The 22,465-nt window shown below is 45.8% G+C and overlaps 1 protein-coding gene across 2 annotated transcripts in view; it reads left to right on the plus strand.

The window, feature by feature from the left end:
- LOC8053363 (major facilitator superfamily domain-containing protein 1) overlaps positions 1-22,465 on the plus strand; it is a 43,902-nt gene that overhangs the window by 16,563 nt on the left and 4,874 nt on the right. Inside the window, exons 8-11 of one of the 2 annotated variants that reach the window (XM_040206411.2) lie at positions 836-892; positions 17,942-18,098; positions 18,767-18,864; positions 22,286-22,398. In XM_040206411.2, the coding sequence (XP_040062345.1) occupies positions 836-892; positions 17,942-18,098; positions 18,767-18,864; positions 22,286-22,398 (425 nt within the window). The remainder of the gene's footprint in view (positions 1-835; positions 893-17,941; positions 18,099-18,766; positions 18,865-22,285; positions 22,399-22,465) is intronic. The other variant, XM_029968903.4, reaches the window with a different exon arrangement.

Consider the following 22,465-nt stretch of genomic DNA (forward strand, 5'->3'; position numbering starts at 1 on the left):
GTTACTGACGCTAACTCTCCGACGAACCAAAAATAGACGTCAGTTAGTACACTAACTTTCAGAAGTAATAGCCGTAGGTGAGAGGCACATTTTCTACTGTCTGAATTTTTCTTTTTTGTTGTTTAATTTGATATAGCTGTAGAAGTTTCGGCAATTATATGCTTTCCACATATACATTGTATTTTTAAGAAATCAAATAGTAAAAATCTTTTTCCCACATTATACCAACCTCTGTTTCTTTTTAAAGGATGACTAATTGGCCACATTTCCATAGGAAAATTAGTTAGGAAAATAAAAGCGTTTGCATGGATCTTTTGAAAATCATTAATTTTCCCGTGGTCAGTAAAATAAAGAGTTAAAGTGGAAGAATGCTTCTCTCTTTAAGCAGAGTTTAAGCTTAGCAGATCCCTATAGTGTTGATGCATCGCTTCAAACCAAAGAGTCTTGCCTTTCCTTGAGTTGTCAGCGATGGGGTGAGAACAGCAGTGCACCTTTTACGAACGTCCATCTTCCAGCACATGCTTCTTGCCTTTGAGGATCCCAAGACGCTGAAGCGTCATCAAAAATAGGAAGTTCTCGCTGGAGGTGACCCAACTGAATGGCCTCCCTGTCATTCTCATCTTGTCAGGGACTAGTATATTGTGTAGCATTAATTTCTCTACTAATTTAAGAAACTAATTTAATAAACAGTGTGCCAATAGCCTCCGTCTATCGGTGCCTCAGTAGTCGGTGTCAGAGCTCTAAATGCGGCGGTTGGTGACAACACCTTCATTTACCGGTTCTGTTCATGACTGGTGTGTTCGTTTTTGTCCTCCCATTTCTGCTCTGCCCACAGAGTGTTCTTCCAGCGCAAGTTCAGGTTGGGCGCAGTGGAGGCAAACTTGGTGGACAGGTACGTGTGATTGCACTTACGAGTGAACCCTTTGCACTTGCACGTCCATGGCTCGGCTTGTAACCAATGAAACAGCCATCGTATGTCTGTTATATACCTACTTCAATTATGCAGACAGGGGGTAATGCGGTGAACAAATGTGAAATGGAATCTACAGTGCAATCCACTTATAATAATGTATGGCTTATAACGATTAGTTTCTAGTGTTTCTAGACTAGAAACAATCAGTTCCTAGTCGAGATACAACAATAATCAGTTATAACGATTGAAATTTCGGGTTTTCTTGTTATTGTCATAAGAGGATTGCATTGTATTACCTTCTGAATGGCAAATGCAGTTACGGCAGTCTTATTATGTTTATCTATACATATTATGTTTATATTCATGTAAGAGAGAAACATTTGAATTGCAGTAATGCTACAACCAAAGTGATTGGTTGGTCGTGGGAGTCTCTTTAATGGGAAGTAGACAGATGAGAAAGTTATATGAATTAGTTTTAATAGGATGAAAAAAATATATGTCAACATAAAATATTCCTAGTATATCCAAACCAGTTCCTATGCACTTAACCCCTTAACCGTTTTGGACAAGCCTACCGTAATATTCCGAGAGATAGCCCACCTAAAACCGAGAGCATATTAGAAGAAAATACAGAGTGGGCTAACCTTTGAAGTGCAAAATTGGGTTTAACTAAAGCCATTAGGATAAAAGAAAATCTTGCCGAAAATTAGGGTGGGCAAACTTTTGGGGATGGGTCTTTTCTCGGAATATTACGGTAGTGTGGAGGTCATCCCCAAATCGTTCAGGACAAGTATAGCTTGTCTGCTTTCCCTAGTTTAGACACTCAACTGTTCCAGACGAACTAGGCTCAATCAAGACTTAGTTTGAGGCACTGTCAACAAATGGCAGCTCTTAAGTTTTTGAAATTTTGCTCCCATTCTGTTTGTTGCTAGAAAATTGATTTTGAAGGCAACAAATGTAACTTTGAAGACAGCAATGAAGGGGGGATACGGACCCTAAAAGTCGCAAAAAAGTTAATATACCAAAAGTCCCACATTTGGGTGCCTTATACATCCAAGCAGCTTTCTCCATAATATTATGGCATAATTCAAACTCTAAGTATTAAAAAACGACAATTACACTGCGAGTAATGCGCCCGAAATTTCCCTGAGAGAAAAAACAGATGCCAAAATTCGTGCTCTCCATGCTCTGCCAGTGTGCACCCATTCATGGCCATTTTGGTCTCATTCAAAACTTGCTTCTTTTTCTACACTCTTTAAAAAAAAAGTCACAGGGTCCCTTATGCTCTCCCTAAGACGACTTGAAGGCAAAAGTGCAAGTGCCGACGTAAGCATGATAGCAAACCTCTGAAGACAGCGCGCTCTCTGACGACGCACTTTTGGCACCGTTTCATTGGCTCACACGGATTGTGGCGTCGGTTGTGGTCCCGGTGATAGCGAACCTCCGAAGGCAGCGCGCTCTTTGACGACGCACTTTTGACACACTTTTGGCATGTTTTCACTGTTTTCATGTTTGATGAGTTTTCGCTCAAGGACCTCGAAGGTCGACTGAACAATGTTGAGACCATATAAGGCTTTCACCTTGAAAAAGGAGTCCAAAGGGAGTCACTGCTTCCATGACTTTCTTTGACACTGCACGACTCCCTTAGAGTGTCAATTGTTTGTAAAACTGTTTTGACTCTTTTACCCCTAAAAGGGAGTCACAGGTCAGCAACATTTGGTGCATATTTGTTTCCTAATTTATTTTCCAGGCATTCTATTGCTAATAAAGTTTGTGAATATGTTGTTTCACAAAGTAGCCATCAACACGTACGTACCAGACTAACGCTATCCAAAATTATTTTTATTTCTAAAATTGTAGGTCCCAATTAGCGAACAGTACGGGCGAATAGGAATACTGAGACTAAAGCACGAAAAGACTACCGAATGTTATAGCATTGCATAGAAACCACGTGTAACAAAAAAGCCACAAGATATTAGATCAGTATATACAAATGAGAAAAACAAGCAGTGATGTCTATGCACTCAAAACTTAAAAATTCTCACTAAAATAAAAACCTTCCTAGTAAGATCTTTCAATGTGAGTAAATATGTTACAAGCATGCTTGAGATCACGTCTGTTTATAAATAAAATAGGCTGTCTGTTCTTATTACATGGAAAATAACACTTAACAGTTACCCATATAAGCAAATTGGTGCACCAAATAAGGGTTTGAGAGTAAGGAAGACAGGCATAAAAGTATAGTCCTTGTGCACATGTAAATAAATAAAGGGCTGTGGTTCTCAACCATCAATATATCGTGCACTTCCTCTGGGTTTCTGAGGAACCCCACAGCAAAGGAGGGAGAGGATGATGACCCATGAGATTGTAATAACAATTTGCTTTTGTGCCTCAGCTCGGCCATCGTGCCCGTTTTGTGAACACTTTCTGTGTCCCCTGCTTTCTAGCATAGCTTCGTTGTGCAACAGAGTCAACTTAACAGCACTTGTTATGCAGAGAATTAAAGAAGAATGCACATGTCTTGATTGTGACAAAGCCAGTTTGTTGCCTTGCCACCCAAGTTTGGCAGGAAGGAAAGCAGTAAGGGATTTCACACGGGGCTTTGCACACACCCAAAAACGCTTTCACAGACACCAAGGTATCCGTAAAGGCATTTTTTTATCTCAGAAGCTCTCTCATTTGAGAGTATACTAATAGTGCAGTATACAGAAATTTGGCAACAAGATTTTTTTTCAAAAAAGGTAAGGGTGGGGTGGAGGGGCAAGCAAACAGATACAATCATAGCTGGGCCTAAATAATGTGTACACTTTTATGAAAAATATGCTATAAAGCAACATTACACTACAAAATTTATGTAATTTTACAAGCACTTTTGTCTTAATTCTGAAAGACTATGTCCGTTTCTTAGTTAACGGATATAAGACTTGTTTTTTGTTAGGTTGAATAGAATAGTATACGGTGTGTACCAAAAAGTACTATAGTAGCGGATAGAAGCGTTAAAAGTGCTTTTATTGTTTAATCCCGTTAAAAGCAATTCCTTATAGTAAAGAGGCCAAGGACTGTACCATGAATTCTACACTATACCTGTAAAAGGAACAAAAATAAAGGGGGGGGGGGGGGGAATACCGAATTGAAATTAAGTAAAAGTCCATAATTCACAATAAAGCGCATAGGCACTACCTCACTGGGAGTGAAGGTGCCGAGTTGCATGTCTACAGAAGTTTTCGAGCTTGTGATGATTGGTAGGGGGGTTCTGCGTGAGTGTACATAAAGGGATTGCCAGAACAGTGAAGACCATACCAAGAAGGAATGCTGTTGCTCTACAATAGGAAACAGTTGAAAAGCACAGGCACAAGTCTTGCAAACAGCTTCCTTCAGTGCTGTCTCGTGACCTTGCAGTTCCACAACATTGTCTTGGAGGCATAATAAGACGACCCACTAAAGGGCCACACTTGAGATCACCTCTGGGTTTCCAGTGAAGGGCCAGAATTCTAGCCAAGGTCACAGGAGTGAGTGATTAGGAGTGAGCGTGGCTGCCAAAAAACAGCGTAAAAACTTTGCTGAACACTTTCAACTGAACTTACAAGACCAACCTCATGGGAGTCTCATATGGAGCTGCAGTACTTTAGGTGTAGCAGGACCAGGGCTATGAAAGGCTCCTAAGTGTGTTATGGCCTGTTCAACTGGACATGCGCAGTACAAAAGCCAGCGTTCCGCACGTTTTGGACAAAACTGTCAACATGCTGTCTGAAGAAGCATAGCTGGTTGTTTGCAGTAGACCTTGTTGGTGTTGTTCTGCAAACCCTTGTGGTTTCGGGGGTTACCTGATAAGCGGCATCAGCATCAGGTTGTCTGTAACAGCAGTGGAGTCGATTGCAGGGAGGCATTATCACAATTAATAAACCTGTTGAAAACAATTGGACACTGTCCCGTCGAACTGTCGAGCACTTGGGCCACTGGAAATAGTTCCATGGTATGCATTCTCACGACTCAACCTGAAGACTTCTGGTATGCACATATTTGATTCTAGCGTTAATGAGCACCAGTGGCTTGCTGGGCATGTCATAGAACTCTGCTTTCACGGAAGCCAGGCAGCATACACAGCATAGCAGCACCTCGCCATGCTTATGGGAGGTTCGAGTTCCAGGTTACAGCGTCGCCAAAAAAGGGTAATTGGAAAGGTACCACTACCAGCGCACCTCCGCAGTTCTTAGTATGATCCTTTCAGTAACTAGTGCGCTTCACTGTACCAATTGACAAGGTGACTGCCGCGAACCGAATCCTGCATTCATGTTTCACATGCTGTTAGAACTGTCATGGGATGGTCTCAGGGAGTGAGTGAAGGTGCAGCAGCTTATTCGGGACCAAGTGCCCATTTTGAGAACCACACTGCAAGCTGAAACAATGCAGAATGCTTGCGTCTTGGAGCGTCGCCTGTAGAATGACCATTCGAAGAGTCAGGACGCTGCGAAGATAAGAGTAGAAAAAATCGTAAGGGTGCAGGCGAGCTGGTGAATATCAACCATGTTGAATTAACATGAGACTGGGGTAGAGAAGAAACATCAAAACGTAGAAGGGACAGAAAATAGACAGGACGACGTCTCAAAAGAGAGACGTCGTCCTGTCTATTTTCTGTTCCTCCTATGTTTTGATGGTTCTTCTCTACCCTAGTCTCAGGTTAATTCAACATGAGTAAGATAAGAGTGTTCACATTGAAGAGGTCATAATTGAAGTGGGGCTACTGAGGTTTTAAGAGCCACGATCGTATTAATCGCATTCCAAAGACACCGCATTGTCATAGATTGATTTTCACCAGCTAGGTCATGTAGGGCTGAGGCCAGGGCGGGGGATCCGTCGCCAAAAAAGTGGAAGGACCAAGCAAATGGCGTGAGGCTTGTGGACACGGTTCGTGGGTGCTGACAACGTTTGAGCCACAGTCCGAACAACCCCAGTGGGGGCCTTGCTTCCAAGAAGACTATGTTCTTTCTGGCAGGCACACAGTATCTAGACAGCAGGCTTATGGCTGACGTGGGTCGCAGGAGATGGGCAACAGGACAACCAGTGCACAACAAATAGGTTGAACACGGCACACGGGGTAATGGTGGTCGCCGCCATGTTAAAATGAAACGAAGCCAAGCTTCAGTTAGGTACACAATGCACTCCAACATGCTTTATTAGGAATAATTATATAAATGTTAAAACAGTTTTTTGTATTTAAAAGTTTGAATTGAAGTCGACCAAAACAAGCATATTCACGTTGCATCAAATGAGCTTGGTCGGAACCAATGAACATTGCCGCATCGCCATCACCATCGTAACATACTGACCACACTGGAGGGGAGAAGAGTAGAGGGGGAGGAGGCACGGGACTATATTGAAGAGGCTTTCTCCCAGCTTGAGCGGAGGGGGACAGTGGATAGCACTGACAGTGGCAGTGTAGAGGAGGTGCAGAATTGTATAACAATGGAGACAACCACAAGTGAATGGGATAAGGCAGAAAGTAAGGTTCCAGTGGGTACAGCGACAGGCCCTGACGACATACCCATGGAACTCATTAAGACACTAGGAAAAACAAATACCTAAGCGAATTGAAGTTACGGCATGTGATTACGAAATAATTATGGGAGGAAGCAAAGGCGATGTTAGGTTACATCACCCAATAACAGTAACTTCAGTTATAGATTAGCTATGCAGATAGTAAAGCGGAGAATGGAGGAGCGGGCAGAAGATAGGCAAATACTGCGTGAGCTCCAAAACAGATTCCAGAGAGATAGAGGACTGGAAGATAACTTAATCGTCACTACACAATGTATAGAAATAGCAGTGAAGGTCCAAACTCCCTTATGGTTAGCTCTGGGGTCAGCTGAAGGAGTGTAACTCGGATGCGAATTTGGTTAGGTTTTTTCAGCAGGTCTACACAGACAATAAGGTAGTCATAAGATAGAAAGCAGAAACTACACAACCCGCAGCAATAAAAAGAGGACTCGTGCAGGACTGTCTACCGTCACCTCTACTGTTTATGATATATATCAATGAAATGGAAATGAAATTAGAGCAGAGCAACTTAGGTTTTGATGCGAGTTATATGGAAGAAGGGAGAAATGGGGGGGGGGGGGGGGGGGGGGGTTAGCACAGGTAATTCCAGGATTGATGTATGTGGACGAAATAGTATTTATGGCAGATAACCAAGATATGTTACAGGAACAAGCTTGAATATGTGGAGAGAAACACCTTAGGCATGAGTTTTAATAGTGACAAGTCTGGAGTAGTGGTGTTTAACAATGAAAAGAGGGAACCCCTGAGGATACAAGACATTGTAATAGACCATGTAGGAATAAAATACAAATATTTGGGAGTCTGGCTCAATGAGGGAAGGAAATATCTAGAGGAACACGTGGAGAATATAATTAGAAAAGGGAAAAGAAATTCACTTGTTATGAAGCTCAGGGCACTATGGAACTATATTAGATACAAAGTGGTCAGAGGTATATGAAAAGGGGTGATGGTACCAGGACTGTCTTTTGGCAATGCAGTTCTGTGCATGAACTCCAAGGTTCAATCAGGATTAGAAATTCCGCAAAGAAGCGTAAGCAGATTGTCACTGGGAGCACGTGGAAAGAGACGTGGGCTGGTCGTCTTTTGAGAGCAGGGAGGCAATTAGCAAGTTGAAATGTGAACAATGGTTGACTGAAATGGATGATATGTGGTGGGCACGGAAGTTATTAAGTATTTATGCATGAAAAGTTTAAACACAAAATAGACAAACTGAACCCGAAAGCTTACATTTCAATACCTAAACATTGGTGATGGGGCTGAGCAGACCACTTTAGTGAAAAAGGCAGTGAAAGATGCAGAAAGAAAAATGTAGTAGGTAAGAATGCAGGAAACATCAGCTCCAACAATGAGCAGGTCACAAAAACAGGACATAAGAAAGAAAAATGTGTTTGACAATTCACTGGGAAGTTCTTTACTGTTTGAGGCGAGAACGGGAGTTTCGAGGATGAGGACGTATAGAGCTAAATTTCAGGAGACAGACACATTATGTGCTGCTTGCCATAATGAGAGTGAGACACTAGAGCACTTTGTTTTGAAGTGCACGGGGCTTCACACTGCCCTCCCTGAAGGGGTGACAGATTTGGCTGGGTCCCTAGGTTTTGTTGGCAATGATGGAAGGATGGAAGAGAAAAGGATTACAGTCACGAAGAGGAGATTAGAAGATTGGTGGAAATTATCTAGGGAAAATTGAGTGATGCACAACTAACTAGCACAGCTGGGGACAGGTGGGGCAGAGGAAAATTGGGACTCCCTCCTGTGTGGCTCCAGCCCAAAGTCTCAACCCTGTCCCCCAATGGGTCCGGTGCTGGGGTAATGCCGGCAAGGTTTGACCAGAGGAAAATTGGCGACTTCCTCGTCCGGGGGAAAAGGCAAGGGTGGTGGTTTTAGATTTTTTGCCCGATCCCCCAAAGGGCATCCTGGTGATATCCTGCACTGCCTGGTGATAATTAGGGAGAGAAAATTGGCTTAGAAGAGCGGGAGGAAGCATGTGGTTGTCTTTTTAGACCTGAGCTTGGTGGCGCAAGCGACTGCCTGTTACAAAGGGTATTAACATTCATTCATCCATTCATCCATCCATCCAAAAGTAAAGCGACTTACAAACTTTCGGGCGCTTTCAGGCTTTCGAACAAAACATTGAAGAATGTTCTTGGAAAAAAAGTGTCCCACGTGCCAGCATGCCCATAGAACCAGCTGTGGATTTGAGTTTGATTGGTGAGTGCTCGCCCATTCGTTTTACTTTTCAGCCCTTTTTTTTTTGGAGCATTTATAATGTGTTCTTGTGAGTGCAGGCGGCGTGAAAGCGAGCGTGTACTGCTCCTTGTTGTACACGTGCTTTGCGCATTGGATGACCCTCAAGCTTTTGTCAAGGAAGGTTCGGAACCAACCTGGGGGGCGCGAGCGAGGCACTTGGTTAGTGTATCAGGGTGGTGGCCATCAGTTCATCGAACAACATTTCATTGACAGATCGTTTCATCGGCCCGCAATGTTTCAACGACAGCTCAGTTTATTTTTTTTTTGTATGCAGCTGCATGAGACTGTCGCCGTAAAGCGGCATGTATGGGTCGTCCAGGTGGGTTAACATTTTTGTAATGCGCCGCCACAGACTGTCGCTGCAAAGCAGCGTGAATGCAGGTAGGGGGCTGGGTTAACGTGCACCCCTGTGATACATGCATGACGAAATGTCCCTACAGCGTGCAATTCGTTTAACGAGTGTCGACGAAAGGTTAGTGACGACGAAAGGTTAGTGACGACGAAACATGCGTTAATGTAATGCTGTCCATAAAATGAAATTCCACGAAATGAGTTTTGACGAAACAATAGGGACCCGTACTAGGCAGCTTTATCTCGTAGATCGGTGGACAAGGTTTGAGTTCTACAAATCTTGGCTTGGCTTGGTACCACCTAGCTAGGTGGTGTGTTTTGTGAAACCCATGACTGCTACGGGTACCCGTCAGCGTGCTAACGCTCGTATTTGCACCCCGTTAGCTTCCACTGCAGGAAGTCGGATTCAAGTTTGATTTTCGTCCTCAGAAACTACTGGAAACATTGTGTGACGTGCGCCTTTAGAAGTAGGGTCTGTATAACCTCTGGCAGTACTTTATTGTGAATGTTGGAAGAAAAATAAAGCGCACATTGAGTAGTGACAAAGAAAACATAAAAAAAGGTATTTGAAACATCTTCTTTGAAGAGACCATGAACTGATTTTCCAACTACTTCCTCCTCATCTCTCCTCCTCAGTTCCTAAGCAAAGTGAAAAATCATGTGGTCATATCGTTGACAACTTTGTTGACAACTGTCATTGTCGTACTATCGTTGAAAACGTCGACAGTGGAATCCCATAGTCCTTTGCAACGTTCACTTGCCTTTGACCGTTGTCCAGATGCTGAAAGATTTTGAGCTTGTCTGAGACAACCACTTACGTTTCGTCGTACTCATTATGAAAGTTGGCGCACAAACTGCTGTCCTGCCGTTGTTACTCAAAACTAAGATGGCTGAACAGAACCGATGACAAAGAAGATACAGACACCACATAATTCGTTTTCATCTACTGCACCGCCGCTTTGCCTTGGTGGCGCTGTAAACACCAATGATGATACACCACCGCTGCAGAGGTGGCGGTGGGACGGCAGGCATCGGCTATGCCACCACTGCTGAGCACAAAACTTCATCAAATTGATTTAAAAAATAACCCTGGGTCTAAAGATCAAGTTCGTTGAACTAAAATATTCACTATTTCGAAATTCGTTTTTCGTTTAATTGAAACATTTTTGCATAGAATGCATAGGAAAACTGCTGGGGATTTTTTTAAAGTTTGCTATTCTGAAATATTTGTTAAACCGACGCCCGTGCCGCAAAGCATGCCGCCTGTGTGAATACCCCCCCCCAGTAGCATAATTCGAGGGGAAACTCTTTTGTTCCATCCTGCCTCGCATCGTCCCTCCATGACCAGTTTTACCACAACGGCTCGGTCCTTGGAGAGTTACCTTCGACGCTTCTATTAACATGCGGCCACTAATTGATTCGGAGAATAGCCAGTCGCGGGTTAGCCTTGACCTCTTTTTTCATGCCTGTTATCGCTGGTTAAACGACGGAGAAGGAAGCGAGTCTCCAGAGAGAGAGAGAGAGAGCTGCGGTGAACTCGGCGGAAGTTTTACTCTGTCCACAACTTTCAGCGATGGTGGTACAGCGGTGTGAGAATCGCGCTCCCTATCCAGGCAAAAATCAGTCCACTTCCAGCTGGATTATGGAACTGGAAATGGGGCAGTCCAGCTGGATTCCAGCTGGGTCCAGTTGGATCCCAGCTGGGTCCAGCTGGAACCCAGCTCGACTGCCTCATTTCCAGTTCTATAATCCAGCTGGAAGTGGACTGATTTTCGCCTAGCAGTCTTCTGGATGATTGGCCTCCGTCACGGTTCGGCCGGAGACGTTGCGAATGCGATAGAGGCGATGCCGAAAACGAATAATTTACAACGCATTATATTTACAAAAAACAAGACGAAGATATAACGGAAAGCATGGGAGTATGTACACAGTAAAAGGGGAAATAATGCACACACGGTTAAGTACATCTACAGTTCCAAGAAATGATGCTGTTCGGAGCAGGCCTTACAGTTGAAGTTCGTTGCGTCGACGAACCGGAGCGACTTGCCCAAAGCAGCGAAGGCCCCTGTCTCCTAGGCATCTGAAGGGGAGTGTGGAACTCTCACCGCGACAGCTTGTGCACAGCAAGGGTCGGGCGCGTCCTGGAGCGTAGCCATGGACCCCATCCGCCACTTCCTCCCGGTCTCTGTCTTCGATTATCCCTGCTTCGCCGTCCTCTTCTTTTTCTTCCCTTCCAAAAATCGTTGTCTCACGTGGCATCATCTTCTTTCTTCTTGCCCCTTCAACCTCCTTTTATGTCATGCTTTAGAATCATGACATTACCCCCCGCAAACGAGAATTTCATAACATGAAGTTCTTTCTTGAGATCTTCATCTACAGAAGGTGCTGTCCTGCGGTAGTTGACCACCAAGCACAATGGCCATCCTCCACAGCTACACTTTCACAGCACAGGTTTCTTGAAGAGTTTCCATCCACAAATCATTGCCTCCAATCACAATCGTTCAGGAAACACAGCGTGAAAAATAAAGCGCAATCAAGTGACGCGAAATATCGAAGTTCCGACATTCCTAAACATCCTCAACTATTTAAACTTTTTTTTTTTTATCTGCCTTTGGAACCTCCGAATATGTAATTATTGACTCACTGATATGCAGCAGCTGCATCATCTTCCCAAATTCCCACAAATAACCAAACTGAAATTCTGGCTCTTCACAAGCATTGCGCAGTACTTTATGCACATAAAGTCTCGTAGATCCGTTTAACTTACTTTTCTTATCTTCAAAACAAAATCGTAGTTAATTTTTTTTTTTGGAACATGCACTTCCCCATGTATAAAAGTCCCCCCTATTTTGAACACTTGAAAAGCGACATAATTGAATACACAAAACTTTTCTAACCTTCAAAGCATAATCACTGAGCGCTAAGATCATTTCAAAACTGAATAATTCCGTACAGAACAAAAATCACCGAACGAAGGAGCACCTTTCCGAAAATCTGACTACCACGTGCCGAAAAATAACACAAAGTAATTATTTTCCAATGTTCAACCTCCTTTCATACTGCACTTTTTTACTACAAGCCACGAATACAAAAACACCTCTCCTCGTGACGAAAGCACTTCAAAATTGCCAAACAGAATCTAGAGATACAAAGCAGATGTACTTAGAAATATCAGGATTGACGTTTGCGAAAAAGGAAAAGACCCAGTCTAATCGTTTCAGCCAGGAATGGAATCAAATCATAGTGCTCAGCTACCCTCCCAGTCTGGGTCTTTTGGCCGTCCAGTCCACCAAAACGCTCAATAGCATCTCAGGGTAACAGCTTAACTGAGCGCGGTCAATCGCGATAGGGTAGATCGCAATTCCAACGTCAGCACAGCGCGCGCTTGGCTTCTTGTTTGGCATTTTTACTCCGTTGCAGACACTGTGACCTTTCAATTGCGCGCCAATTCGTGGCCTCCTAAGCTTACCGTTGCACGGCCCTAGCAGCGTCTTTTGAGCGTTCAACCGGGGTCTCCACTGAGCACTCCGGTGAACCACACGTGCCAGATGTTTTCTGCTCTTTACTTTCTGACCAGCAGAAGTAGCCATCCGTACATTAGCCCTCCTTTTGCTTTGCTGGGCCTTCTTCAGTACGACCATGGGCCGCATCTTCACCTCAGCATCTTCTCCGCTTGCAAAGGCTGAAGCTTCAGCTTCCGCACCAGCTCTTAAATGGGGATCCGAGTCTCCGAAGGACCCTCTCTTACTTTTCATCTTGTCGTTTTCTGCGACAAGCGGACAAGCCTCGTCAGAATTTCCCGTAAGCTCCGAAGCTTTCCTCCTTTGTGGACCTTCTATCTGCAGTGAGACGTCATCCTTCGACATTTCCGCACCATTTTGTGCCTCCTCTGCAGCTTCCAGCAGCGCTATCATTTCCTCCAGGTGGTTGCATTCCGTCTTTATGCGTGCCATTTCCGTGGCGCTTTCTTCTCTCCACTCTTGTTCCTTTCCCGAGGCAAAACGTCCCCGCTCGCCTTCTTTTTGTAGCAACTCTTGCCACTTTTGCTCTTCTCTCAGGTCAGCCTTTTCTGCCTCGAGCAAACCGTTCAACCAGTCTTTCAGTGCGATCCCTTCTAGTCCTACAGCGTTTCCAATCTCTTGCACCTTACGCAGATCCATCTCATCACCTTGCACTACGAGCGTTATTTTGAAGGAACTTCCATGGCCCTGAAATAATGAGACTGGGTCCTCACTACCGGCACATGTTTTACGTAGTGATGACTCGCTCTAAATTGCACTTCTGTGTATCGGCATATCTCTATCAACATTCGCGCATCTCGGACTTCGTAATATCAGGATGTTAGAAGTATCCTGGCAAGCTCGCCATTGTCACAGTTCGGCCGGAGACGTTGCGAATGCGATAGAGGCGATGCCGAAAACGAATAATTTACAACGCATTATATTTACAAAAAACAAGACGAAGATATGACGGAAAGCATGGGAGTATGTACACAGTAAAAGGGGAAATAATGCACACACGGTTAAGTACATCTACAGTTCCAAGAAATGATGCTGTTCGGAGCAGGCCTTACAGTTGAAGTTCGTTGCGTCGACGAACCAAAGCGACTTGCCCAAAGCAGCGAAGGCCCCTGTCTCCTAGGCATCTGAAGGGGAGTGTGGAACTCTCACCGCGACAGCTTGTGCACAGCAAGGGTCGGGCGCGTCCTGGAGCGTAGCCATGGACCCCATCCGCCACTTCCTCCCGGTCTCTGTCTTCGATTATCCCTGCTTCGCCGTCCTCTTCTTTTTCTTCCCTTCCAAAAATCGTTGTCTCACGTGGCATCATCTTCTTTCTTCTTGCCCCTTCAACCTCCTTTTATGTCATGTTTTAGAATCATGACAGCCTCATAATAAATGGGCTTGCCTACACCTTCCTGGCGTGAAAAAATAATGTAAGGGTCTAATACTGCTCGTAGATAGCAAAACTAGAATTACTTACGCGTCCCAAACCCAACCTCGCACCGCTGTTCTATGACGATCATCCAGATGACAGCCATTTTGATAGGCACCGGTGTGCCCTCTATAGGTTGTGAAAGTTGCGAATAGAACCGGCAACTTTTGCGGTAAATGGAAAATGGATAACTGTTCTTAAAGTGGAGCTAAAAGTGTTCCGTTATTTTATAAAATTATATGCCTTATTTTTACAAACTGTACAGTTTCAAGATAAGGGGAAACCATGCCGGCAATATTGAACCGCACCTTTTGCTGTAAAATGGGGCGAACATTCTTTGTAGTGTAAGTTGGCACTTGCACAGCACACTCTGAAACCATAGGCCGACATACACATAATTCAGAGCATCATCATTCATTGTTCCATGTTTCAGGAAGGAAATTGCAAGGTCTTTAATCTGCATTTCGACGTTTACGCTTACAGACAGTTGAATTAACCATTTTTAGGTGGAATCGAAGTTTGCATTTCAACTTTTATACTTGCACGCAGTTGATGTTGCTACTCTTTTTTAGGTTGAATGAAGTTGAATCTTGCAGGTGCTGGGAAGTCTCTTGTACAACAAACTGACACTCGATTAGGGCTGCTATATGGTACTCAAGACAGGGCGACAGTCAGTACTAGAGTCGCAATTGACTACGTCACCTGGAGTCGCCCGTACACTAACATGATTCGAGTGTGTTGAGAGTCGCAGGACTCTCTTTAAATAAGAGTTAAGTGACTCTACAAACTGGAGTCATGGAGGAGTCAAATCTGTGGCGTGGAGATACCCTCCAAAAGAAGTCGTGGACACTTTTTTTTAAGAGTAAATTTTTGATGCCATTCAAAATTGTGTCCACCCTTGGAAAGCACAGAACCACCGCGTTTCCTCTGAGAAAAAAACCGAGCTACCGATTGGCTAAGGAGCATAAACCACAGCGAGCGCTGTCGCTGTTAGCCGAAGCGCATGCCTCCTCTCGTGAAACATGTTGTTCTCCTCTCCCTCCTCCCCTCCCTCGCGGCGTGCCAGGAGCCGGGAGCAGCTGAGATTGTTGTTTGTCGTCTGCTAGTGGTTACGTTTTGATTTTAAGCACATCATTTTTCGGTGTTTGCCTGGTTTAGCTCCACATCTTTAGGAGACATCGGTAGTGATCGCGATGCCTAGTGTGAAGGTTTCAATGCAGCGTGCGTACGGCAAGTAAAAGTGTCAGGCATGGAACAAGAGGACTTCGCTCGCATCGCCAGCTGCATCGTTTGTGGCAGACATGCGGCAGGTTCAACTGCCAGCAGCTGCATCGTCTTCCGAGGTGCTTACCCTTGATGTGAGCGATGAAGACGGTGGCTTCAGCCCTAGCGCGTCATGACTCGACTCGCATTTCTGCATGGCAAGTGAAACTGCTCAACGTGCTGTGCGGGCTGACGAGTTGAAGCAGGATTTCACCGCAAAGTCATGGAACACAACGGAAGTTTGACCTCATCAATGTCACTGTCGAGGATGAAGGGACAGATTCTGGCACGCACTTTGTGATCATTGATCATGGATTTGAAGGTGTTGAACATGTTCTTTGTGACCACCAAATGTGGGCAGTGCAGATTGGCTGCGCCTACGCTCGAGAAAGCCAAGGAGAAGGAGTACGGAATGGCTGTGAAGGTGGTGCTGACGTGCCTGTCGTGCGGCTTCTGCGAGAAGCATTTTTCGTTGCCTAGAACTCGAGGGGAGGCAAGGATTACCCCCTTTTGAGCTCAACGTGAGAGCTGTGAAGGGAATCCAGTCCATTGGAAAAGGGTCCACTGCACTCTCCGTCTTTTGTGTGGCCTTGAACCTTTCTCACAGAGGCCTTCACTATAAGACTTTACAGCACCACTTGCCGACAATGATGCAAACCTGTGGGCTGTTAGCAGCGGCTTGTGAAACAGAAAGTGCTGAGGCTGTGAGGGTCCTCTATGCGGACTTTCTCAACCTTCCCAACGACATTGACGTCATGTATGATGGCACCTGGAAGAAGCAAGTCTCACATCTCACATTGGTGTGGGCTGCATCGTGGAGCTGTACAGAGGCCTGGTGATTGACCACATCGTCCTGTGCAGCCTCTGCTTGGGATGTTCACTTGGCTCAAAGCTTGAAGAGGAAAACTACAGCGCGTGGTTTGCTGAGCACAAGCCAGACTGCAAAAAAAACATTGGCTGCAAGTCTGGCCGAATAAAGGTGGCGGCAGCGCTCATCATGGTCAGAAGGTCATTCGAGAAGCACGTTCTGCACTACACATTGGTCCTCTGTGACGGAGACAGCAGGACGCATCATGCTCTCACAGGCGGGTGCGTGGAAATTGAAAAGGACTGCCTCAACCACGTCCACAAACGGATGGGATCAGCTTTGCGGACGCTTGTTGTTGGAAAGAAGGCTCAAGGCAAAGTGCTCGGAGGAAAGGGCAGGTTGGCGCAAAAAAGGATAAAGACAATAACTTACTACTATGGTTACGCCCTTCAGACTCACAGCCATGACATTCCTGCTATACAGACAGCTGTGCAAGCCACCCTTCACCACATGTCATCTACTGACAGGTCTCCCGACCACGGCCTCTGCCCTCAGGGAGCCTGTTCATGGTGTTCTTACAACAGAGCAGTTGCCAACGACGAGCAGCCCTGTGGCCACAAGAAAGCCCTCTCTGGCTTTGTTTGAAAAGCACTGGAACCAGTGTTTGCCAGACTCACTGACAAGGACTTGGTCCAGCGGTGCAGTGATGGTAAGACGCAGAATCCGAGTGAAAGCCAGCACTCCGTCATCTGGGCGCAGATCTTGAAGGACACCCACGCATCAGTGTACAGAGGGCTGTTGCTGAAGGTGCGAGCGTCTTCAACCAGGGAGTGAGGAAGACGAACAAGAGTGTGGCTTGCAGCCTGGGCTACACTGCTCGCACTGCCCTCGTCAAGAGGAGCATCGAGAAAGACAGTTGAAGGCTGCACAAGGCCAACAAAGAGTTCTTGGATGCAGGCAGCATGAAGAAGACTCTCTCCACAAGGCACAGGGCAGGCCCAGATCAGGATTATTGTCCCGGGCTTCTCTGAGAGCCAGGCACACCCATTCACAAGCTGGTGTTTTGAAGACAGCCCCCTGAAACGGCCCATCTTAAAGCTAACCAATTGTTGCATATGGGGCTGCTTTCTTTACACGTGTCTGAGCTCCCTTAGTATGAAGTTCAAACCAAAGGCATTCCACTCATCTGAAGCTTCAACATCGTTACATATTCTCCGGCCTGATAGGCTTTTGGATTCACTTGCGTTCAACCGATTTTTATAAACTTGGTATTATTTTCTTTGGAATAAACTAGACTGCAAGCTAAAGCTATTTTTATTATAATATTTTTTGGTATATTAGCACTAGCATTTCATTATTAGACATTCTTATAGTCTCTATTGTATGTCTTCTGTTGACTTTAATTTTTTTTACATGATCATATAATGCTAAAGAAAGAAAAATAGCTTTAGCTTGTATGGCATTTCTTTAGGAAGCAAATGATACCTTTTTTTTATTAACGTTTTTATCAATGTTTTTTAAAATGCATCCTCAAATTAGCTAGTTAATATTTTATTTTGTTAACTTTTGACAACGAGATATCTGAAATCTGATTGCAGTTATGATATCAGCATAGACCAATAAACAAAAAATATTTTTTGATAACCCACTTCCTTTCTTAAGCAGTTGAGGGTCAGGAATTCCCAAGAACTAAAAACGCTTAAGGGGTTAATAAAGAAATGTTTGTGCAACACAAGACTGCAGAATTCTATCGCATTTCAACAACGATATTCTGTGCAGCAATTGCGGCAAGAAATTTGTTGTTTTGGGAGCGTGAGAGTTTGGTCCGGTTGGTGCACCCGGACCTGCTAAGGGAACGCTCTTTGCAGCACTCCATACCTGATAACGGCTTTTGCGTGCCCTGTGTTCGGCATCCTGGTGGATTTGGTGGGACGTAATCTCCTGTGGGTGACGGTGGCGGTGGTGGGCACCCTTGTGAGCCACAGCCTGCTGGCCTTCACCTTCATCAACCCCTGGGTGGCCATGGTGAGTGGCTTGCGATCGATCTGCCTCTGTGTAATCTTTGAACGTAGATTAATTAAATCAAAAGGGACGGTTTATGCAGCAATGTTATCGCTGCGCCATTTGCGCTACGTTTTTCCAACATGCCTAGCTTGCTACATCTTGTTACTCTTCACTAAAATGTTGCGAATTTGCGCCAACATTATGCCAGCAGCTAATTCCTAGAAGCGTATGAATATTCTAAATTGAATGATTCGCAAATACCGTTTAGTAATTGTGGTGCAGTAATATTCTAAAAATTGACTAATGACGTCTACGGAATACTTTGGGCTCTCGCATCATGCTTCACTGCTTTGCACCAACACTCTGGCGTCGAGCCTCACCACTTTGCATCGGCGCGCTCGTGCCTCAAGCTTCACTGCTATGTACCGAAGTGCTAGGAGAAACTGCTGACACTTTGAGGCATCACACTTGACTCGATGCGCTAATGCTCAGACTTTTTACAACGATAGCTGTTATGGGCGCTTTCCACCACTGAAAATTACGTCCGTTGTTGTTGTCGCTGTTGATATTGGGGTTGGCGTAGTAGGGCATCCATCGTCGATATTGACAAATCCTACCAACCGTACTCTTAGAGTCCACTCGCATCGCTCAGCTCGTTTGCCGACCGCGTCATCTCTCTTGTTGTGCAGGTGTACATGGGGCTGAATTACTCGCTCCTGGCATGCTCCTTCTGGCCTCTGGTGGCGATGGTGGTACCTGAGAGGCAGCTGGGAACCGCCTACGGCATGTACGTCGCCGATGCCAATCTCGCGCTGTCTACGCATCTCTTAGAGTATCTATTTATGGCCATATAACTCAATCCATGAGCTCTCAGAGTATTTTAAAAAGCCCTAGATTACATTGATGCGCTCCCAATTTCCCTATTAAAAACGGGATCGAGGATAGCGACGTGCCCAGTGGCGTCACAAGTGGGGGGGGGATTGCCCCCGGTGCAGTGCTCAGGGGTGTGTCGCAACGGGGGGAGGGAGGGAGGGAGGGGAGGGAGGGGATCGGGTTGTGGCATGCCACCAGAGCAGTGAAAGGGGGGGGGGGGGGGGGTGTTTTGGGTCTATTGCCCCGGGTGCTGCTGACCTTAGTGACGCCACTGGACATGCCCCTTCTTTTGCTATTTGATGCAGAAACCGGAGGGCGCCGTCAATTTTGCAACGGGCATTCGCGAGCGATCGCTTTTCTCACGAGAATTGCGTGTGTTCGAAAATATGATTCGCCGCCAGTCAGCCCTCTTGCCGTGCGGGAAGTGATTGCTCTTTGGTCGCAGTCAAACACATTTGCGTTTGACTGTGCTCGGGTGCATTGCATTTTCTCGTATAACCGCTTACGACGAGAGAGAAGTTTGGCAAGCTGGTGCCGTCTAGTAGGTAGCCCTGGAACTGCACGGGACTAGACTGAAGATTATGCAGTATTTGCAAGATCAAAGCTAAGCTCTGTCTATCAGAAATGGTCGCTCGTGACGTCGTCAGATTTATCTCGAGCCTACGGCGAGTGATTGATGCATAAAAAAAAAAATTTAGAAAACGTACGCGGGATGTTTGTTCCACTTTCCGCCGCCACGATTGGGGAAGAGAGATACTTCTGGTTCTCTCATGTTTACCTTGGGTTTTTGGGTGGATGCGCAACGACTCTCGGTTCACTGGCAAGCAGTTGCAAGAGAGCTACGCTCTAGAAATGCCCCCCAGGTCGCTTTTTGAGTGGCTGACGCGCGCCGGCACGATCTAAATGTCGCATATGAAGTTCTTTGATCATCTCGAGACGAGGGACACCGTCCATGCAACCGCCCAGCCTGGGCAATCGCGGACGGGGCCATTAGCGGATGGTGATAGCCTGCTTTGACGCACTGCTGACAAATGGTGCAATGCGACAGACGCAACCGACTATCCCCGTACGTGAAACGACAACTACCAACGATGCCATAATGGCACGTATAAACGCGAGGTGACACGGCACTCTGGGAAAGAAACCTTGATTACCAAAGTAAGCGAGTCGAAACATTACCAAATGGTGCGCCACAGAGACTCAAGTCGTGCCGAGGAGAAGCGTAATCGAAGCTTTCGGAAGATTGTCAACTAAAACTGAGACTGAGCTCAGCGACCCATGCGGGGAAGCTTGGCGCTTATCTTTGGTGCCTGGGGGAGGTACCGTAACATCCCGAGCAAGCTCCAACTAAAAATTTCAAGATAACCACGTAAAACTGGGGGTTGGGCACTCGTTAGGTCAACAATACGTAAAGATACGTCCTTTGTGTATCTTCCCAATTTTTTCAAAATTGAGGAATGGGCACTTATTGTAGAATGGGCAGTTGCTCTGTATTTTACGGTAGGTGCCCATTGCCGATGCCTTGCCAGTCACGGAGCAGTTGAACACGTTTAAGGACTAGTAGTTTTTAAGTCGTTCTTGCATATACGAACCAGGCAGCTCAAATAGGTAGTCGTGAAGATGTGCTCAAGATACCTTCGGCAGATTTGTCATTTCTTTGAGGAACAAGCCCTCTTTTTTTTCACCCAAAGGATCAGGAAAGCATTAGAGCTCTGCACAGGGCCGGACCTACCCAAAAGCCCGGGCCGGGTAGCAAGGATTGTTTCCAGGCCTGGGCCGGGCTCGGGCAGTGGTGTAGCACACTTTGTAAAACGTTGAGACGAAAACGTTACCACAATGATCGTTTAGATTTGAAAGAAACAAAAAAGCCAAACTGCAAACTCGCTGTGACGAACACGCAAATACGGAATATTTTAATTCCATCATGACTTCAATTCATACTGGACTCCATGGAATCTGTGACTTGTATATGCTCTATAATGTCTCAAAACTTTTTTCATCTTTTGAACAAATGCTATTAAAATCTCTTTGTTTACATTCGCATTTTACCCAACACGTAATGTCTTGACAGCGTCTTTCGTACAAATTAGGCTAAGACGAACCAAATGCACCAACACCTTCCCAGGGCAGCTTTGAATTTAAGAGATGAGGCATGCCTTGGCCTACTGGGCCAGGTCTGGGCCCTGCTCGATCAGGTAGGCATCCTATTGGGCCGGGTCTGGGTCAAATAAGACTGTGGTCACGTACGCACGCACCGACCTAGCGGCTCCCGAGAGAACTTTTCTCCACTCGATCGAGCGGCCCCGGAGAGCGTCAGGTTACGTTACCCGGCTCAAGTGCTGCGTCGTCGACGGATGTTGCCGCACGCTTACATAAGTCCGCGCAACATCCATTGCACCACATTAGATAACATCTTGGCAATCACACCATAGCACTGTAAATACTGCTGTATCATCTGGCTGACGTATTGCCTCGCGATTGCACCAGTTCACGCCATCGCGAGGTAACCCTCAGCACGAGGGTTTAAAAAGAAGTCGGACAGAGGAATAAAGGGAGACGAGACGGAGTGAGCAGCGAGACGGCATGGGACCAGCGGCCTGAATAAACGCCGACAACGCTCTTTCATCATTATTATAAATTTGGCCAAGTAATAATCAGTTAACGAAATAAAATGTTAGTGTTCTCACCAACCGTTCCAGACCAAGTCTAGAACAACCCGAGATACTACAAGACTAAGAGTCAGCAGGCCCGGGCCGGGCTGGGTCTTAAAAGGTAGGCCCGTGCAGCGCTCTAGAAAGCATGTCGATCCCGTATAAGTATCTTAGGAGGTACCGCAGATGGTCCTCGGCGGCGAGACTCTTAAAGTACTGCTACTCATTGCTGGTCCTTAAAAACAAGCAAAAACAATAGCCAACCCTAAAGCAACATACTCCCCCCCCCCCCCCCCCCCGGAAGTTCGGCCATGTTTGTTTTTGTTTCCTTATGAACACCCTGTATACATAGATCAAACAGGTTCCAACGCTCTCGTCGTAAGCGGTTACAAGAAAACTTAACACTCAAGCACAATCAGATGCAAATGCATGAATCGGCCATCACAACGGACTTCAGTGGATGCTATGAGCCACCCCAGTTCACCCACCGCTGTGAATGTATCACGTGACTATGTGCCCCACACGTCGCTGCGGTCGTCCCAAAGTTGTGTGACGCTCGCATGGCATTGGATCGGCTCAGACGGCACAGTGCGTCCCCTGCAGTCCGCCGTGAGGTGAAACGGGCATGGGGACGGGAAGCTGGCCTCTTGCAGTTGGACGAGGGACTTGGTGTTCCTTTTGCAGGATGCTCTCCGTGCAGAACCTGGGCCTGGCCCTCATCTCCATGGTATCTGGCATGATAGTGGATTCGAGCGGCTACTTCATGCTGGAAGTTTTCTTCCTTGCCTGGGTGTGCTGTGAGTCTCAACTGCAAGTTGTAAGGTCGTAGTGTCGGGAGAACCTCCGGTTCAGGAATACTATTTT

This window comes from Ixodes scapularis, unplaced genomic scaffold (assembly GCF_016920785.2).
Source record: "Ixodes scapularis isolate PalLabHiFi unplaced genomic scaffold, ASM1692078v2 PGA_scaffold5__190_contigs__length_132052651, whole genome shotgun sequence".
Taxonomy (NCBI): domain Eukaryota; kingdom Metazoa; phylum Arthropoda; class Arachnida; order Ixodida; family Ixodidae; genus Ixodes; species Ixodes scapularis.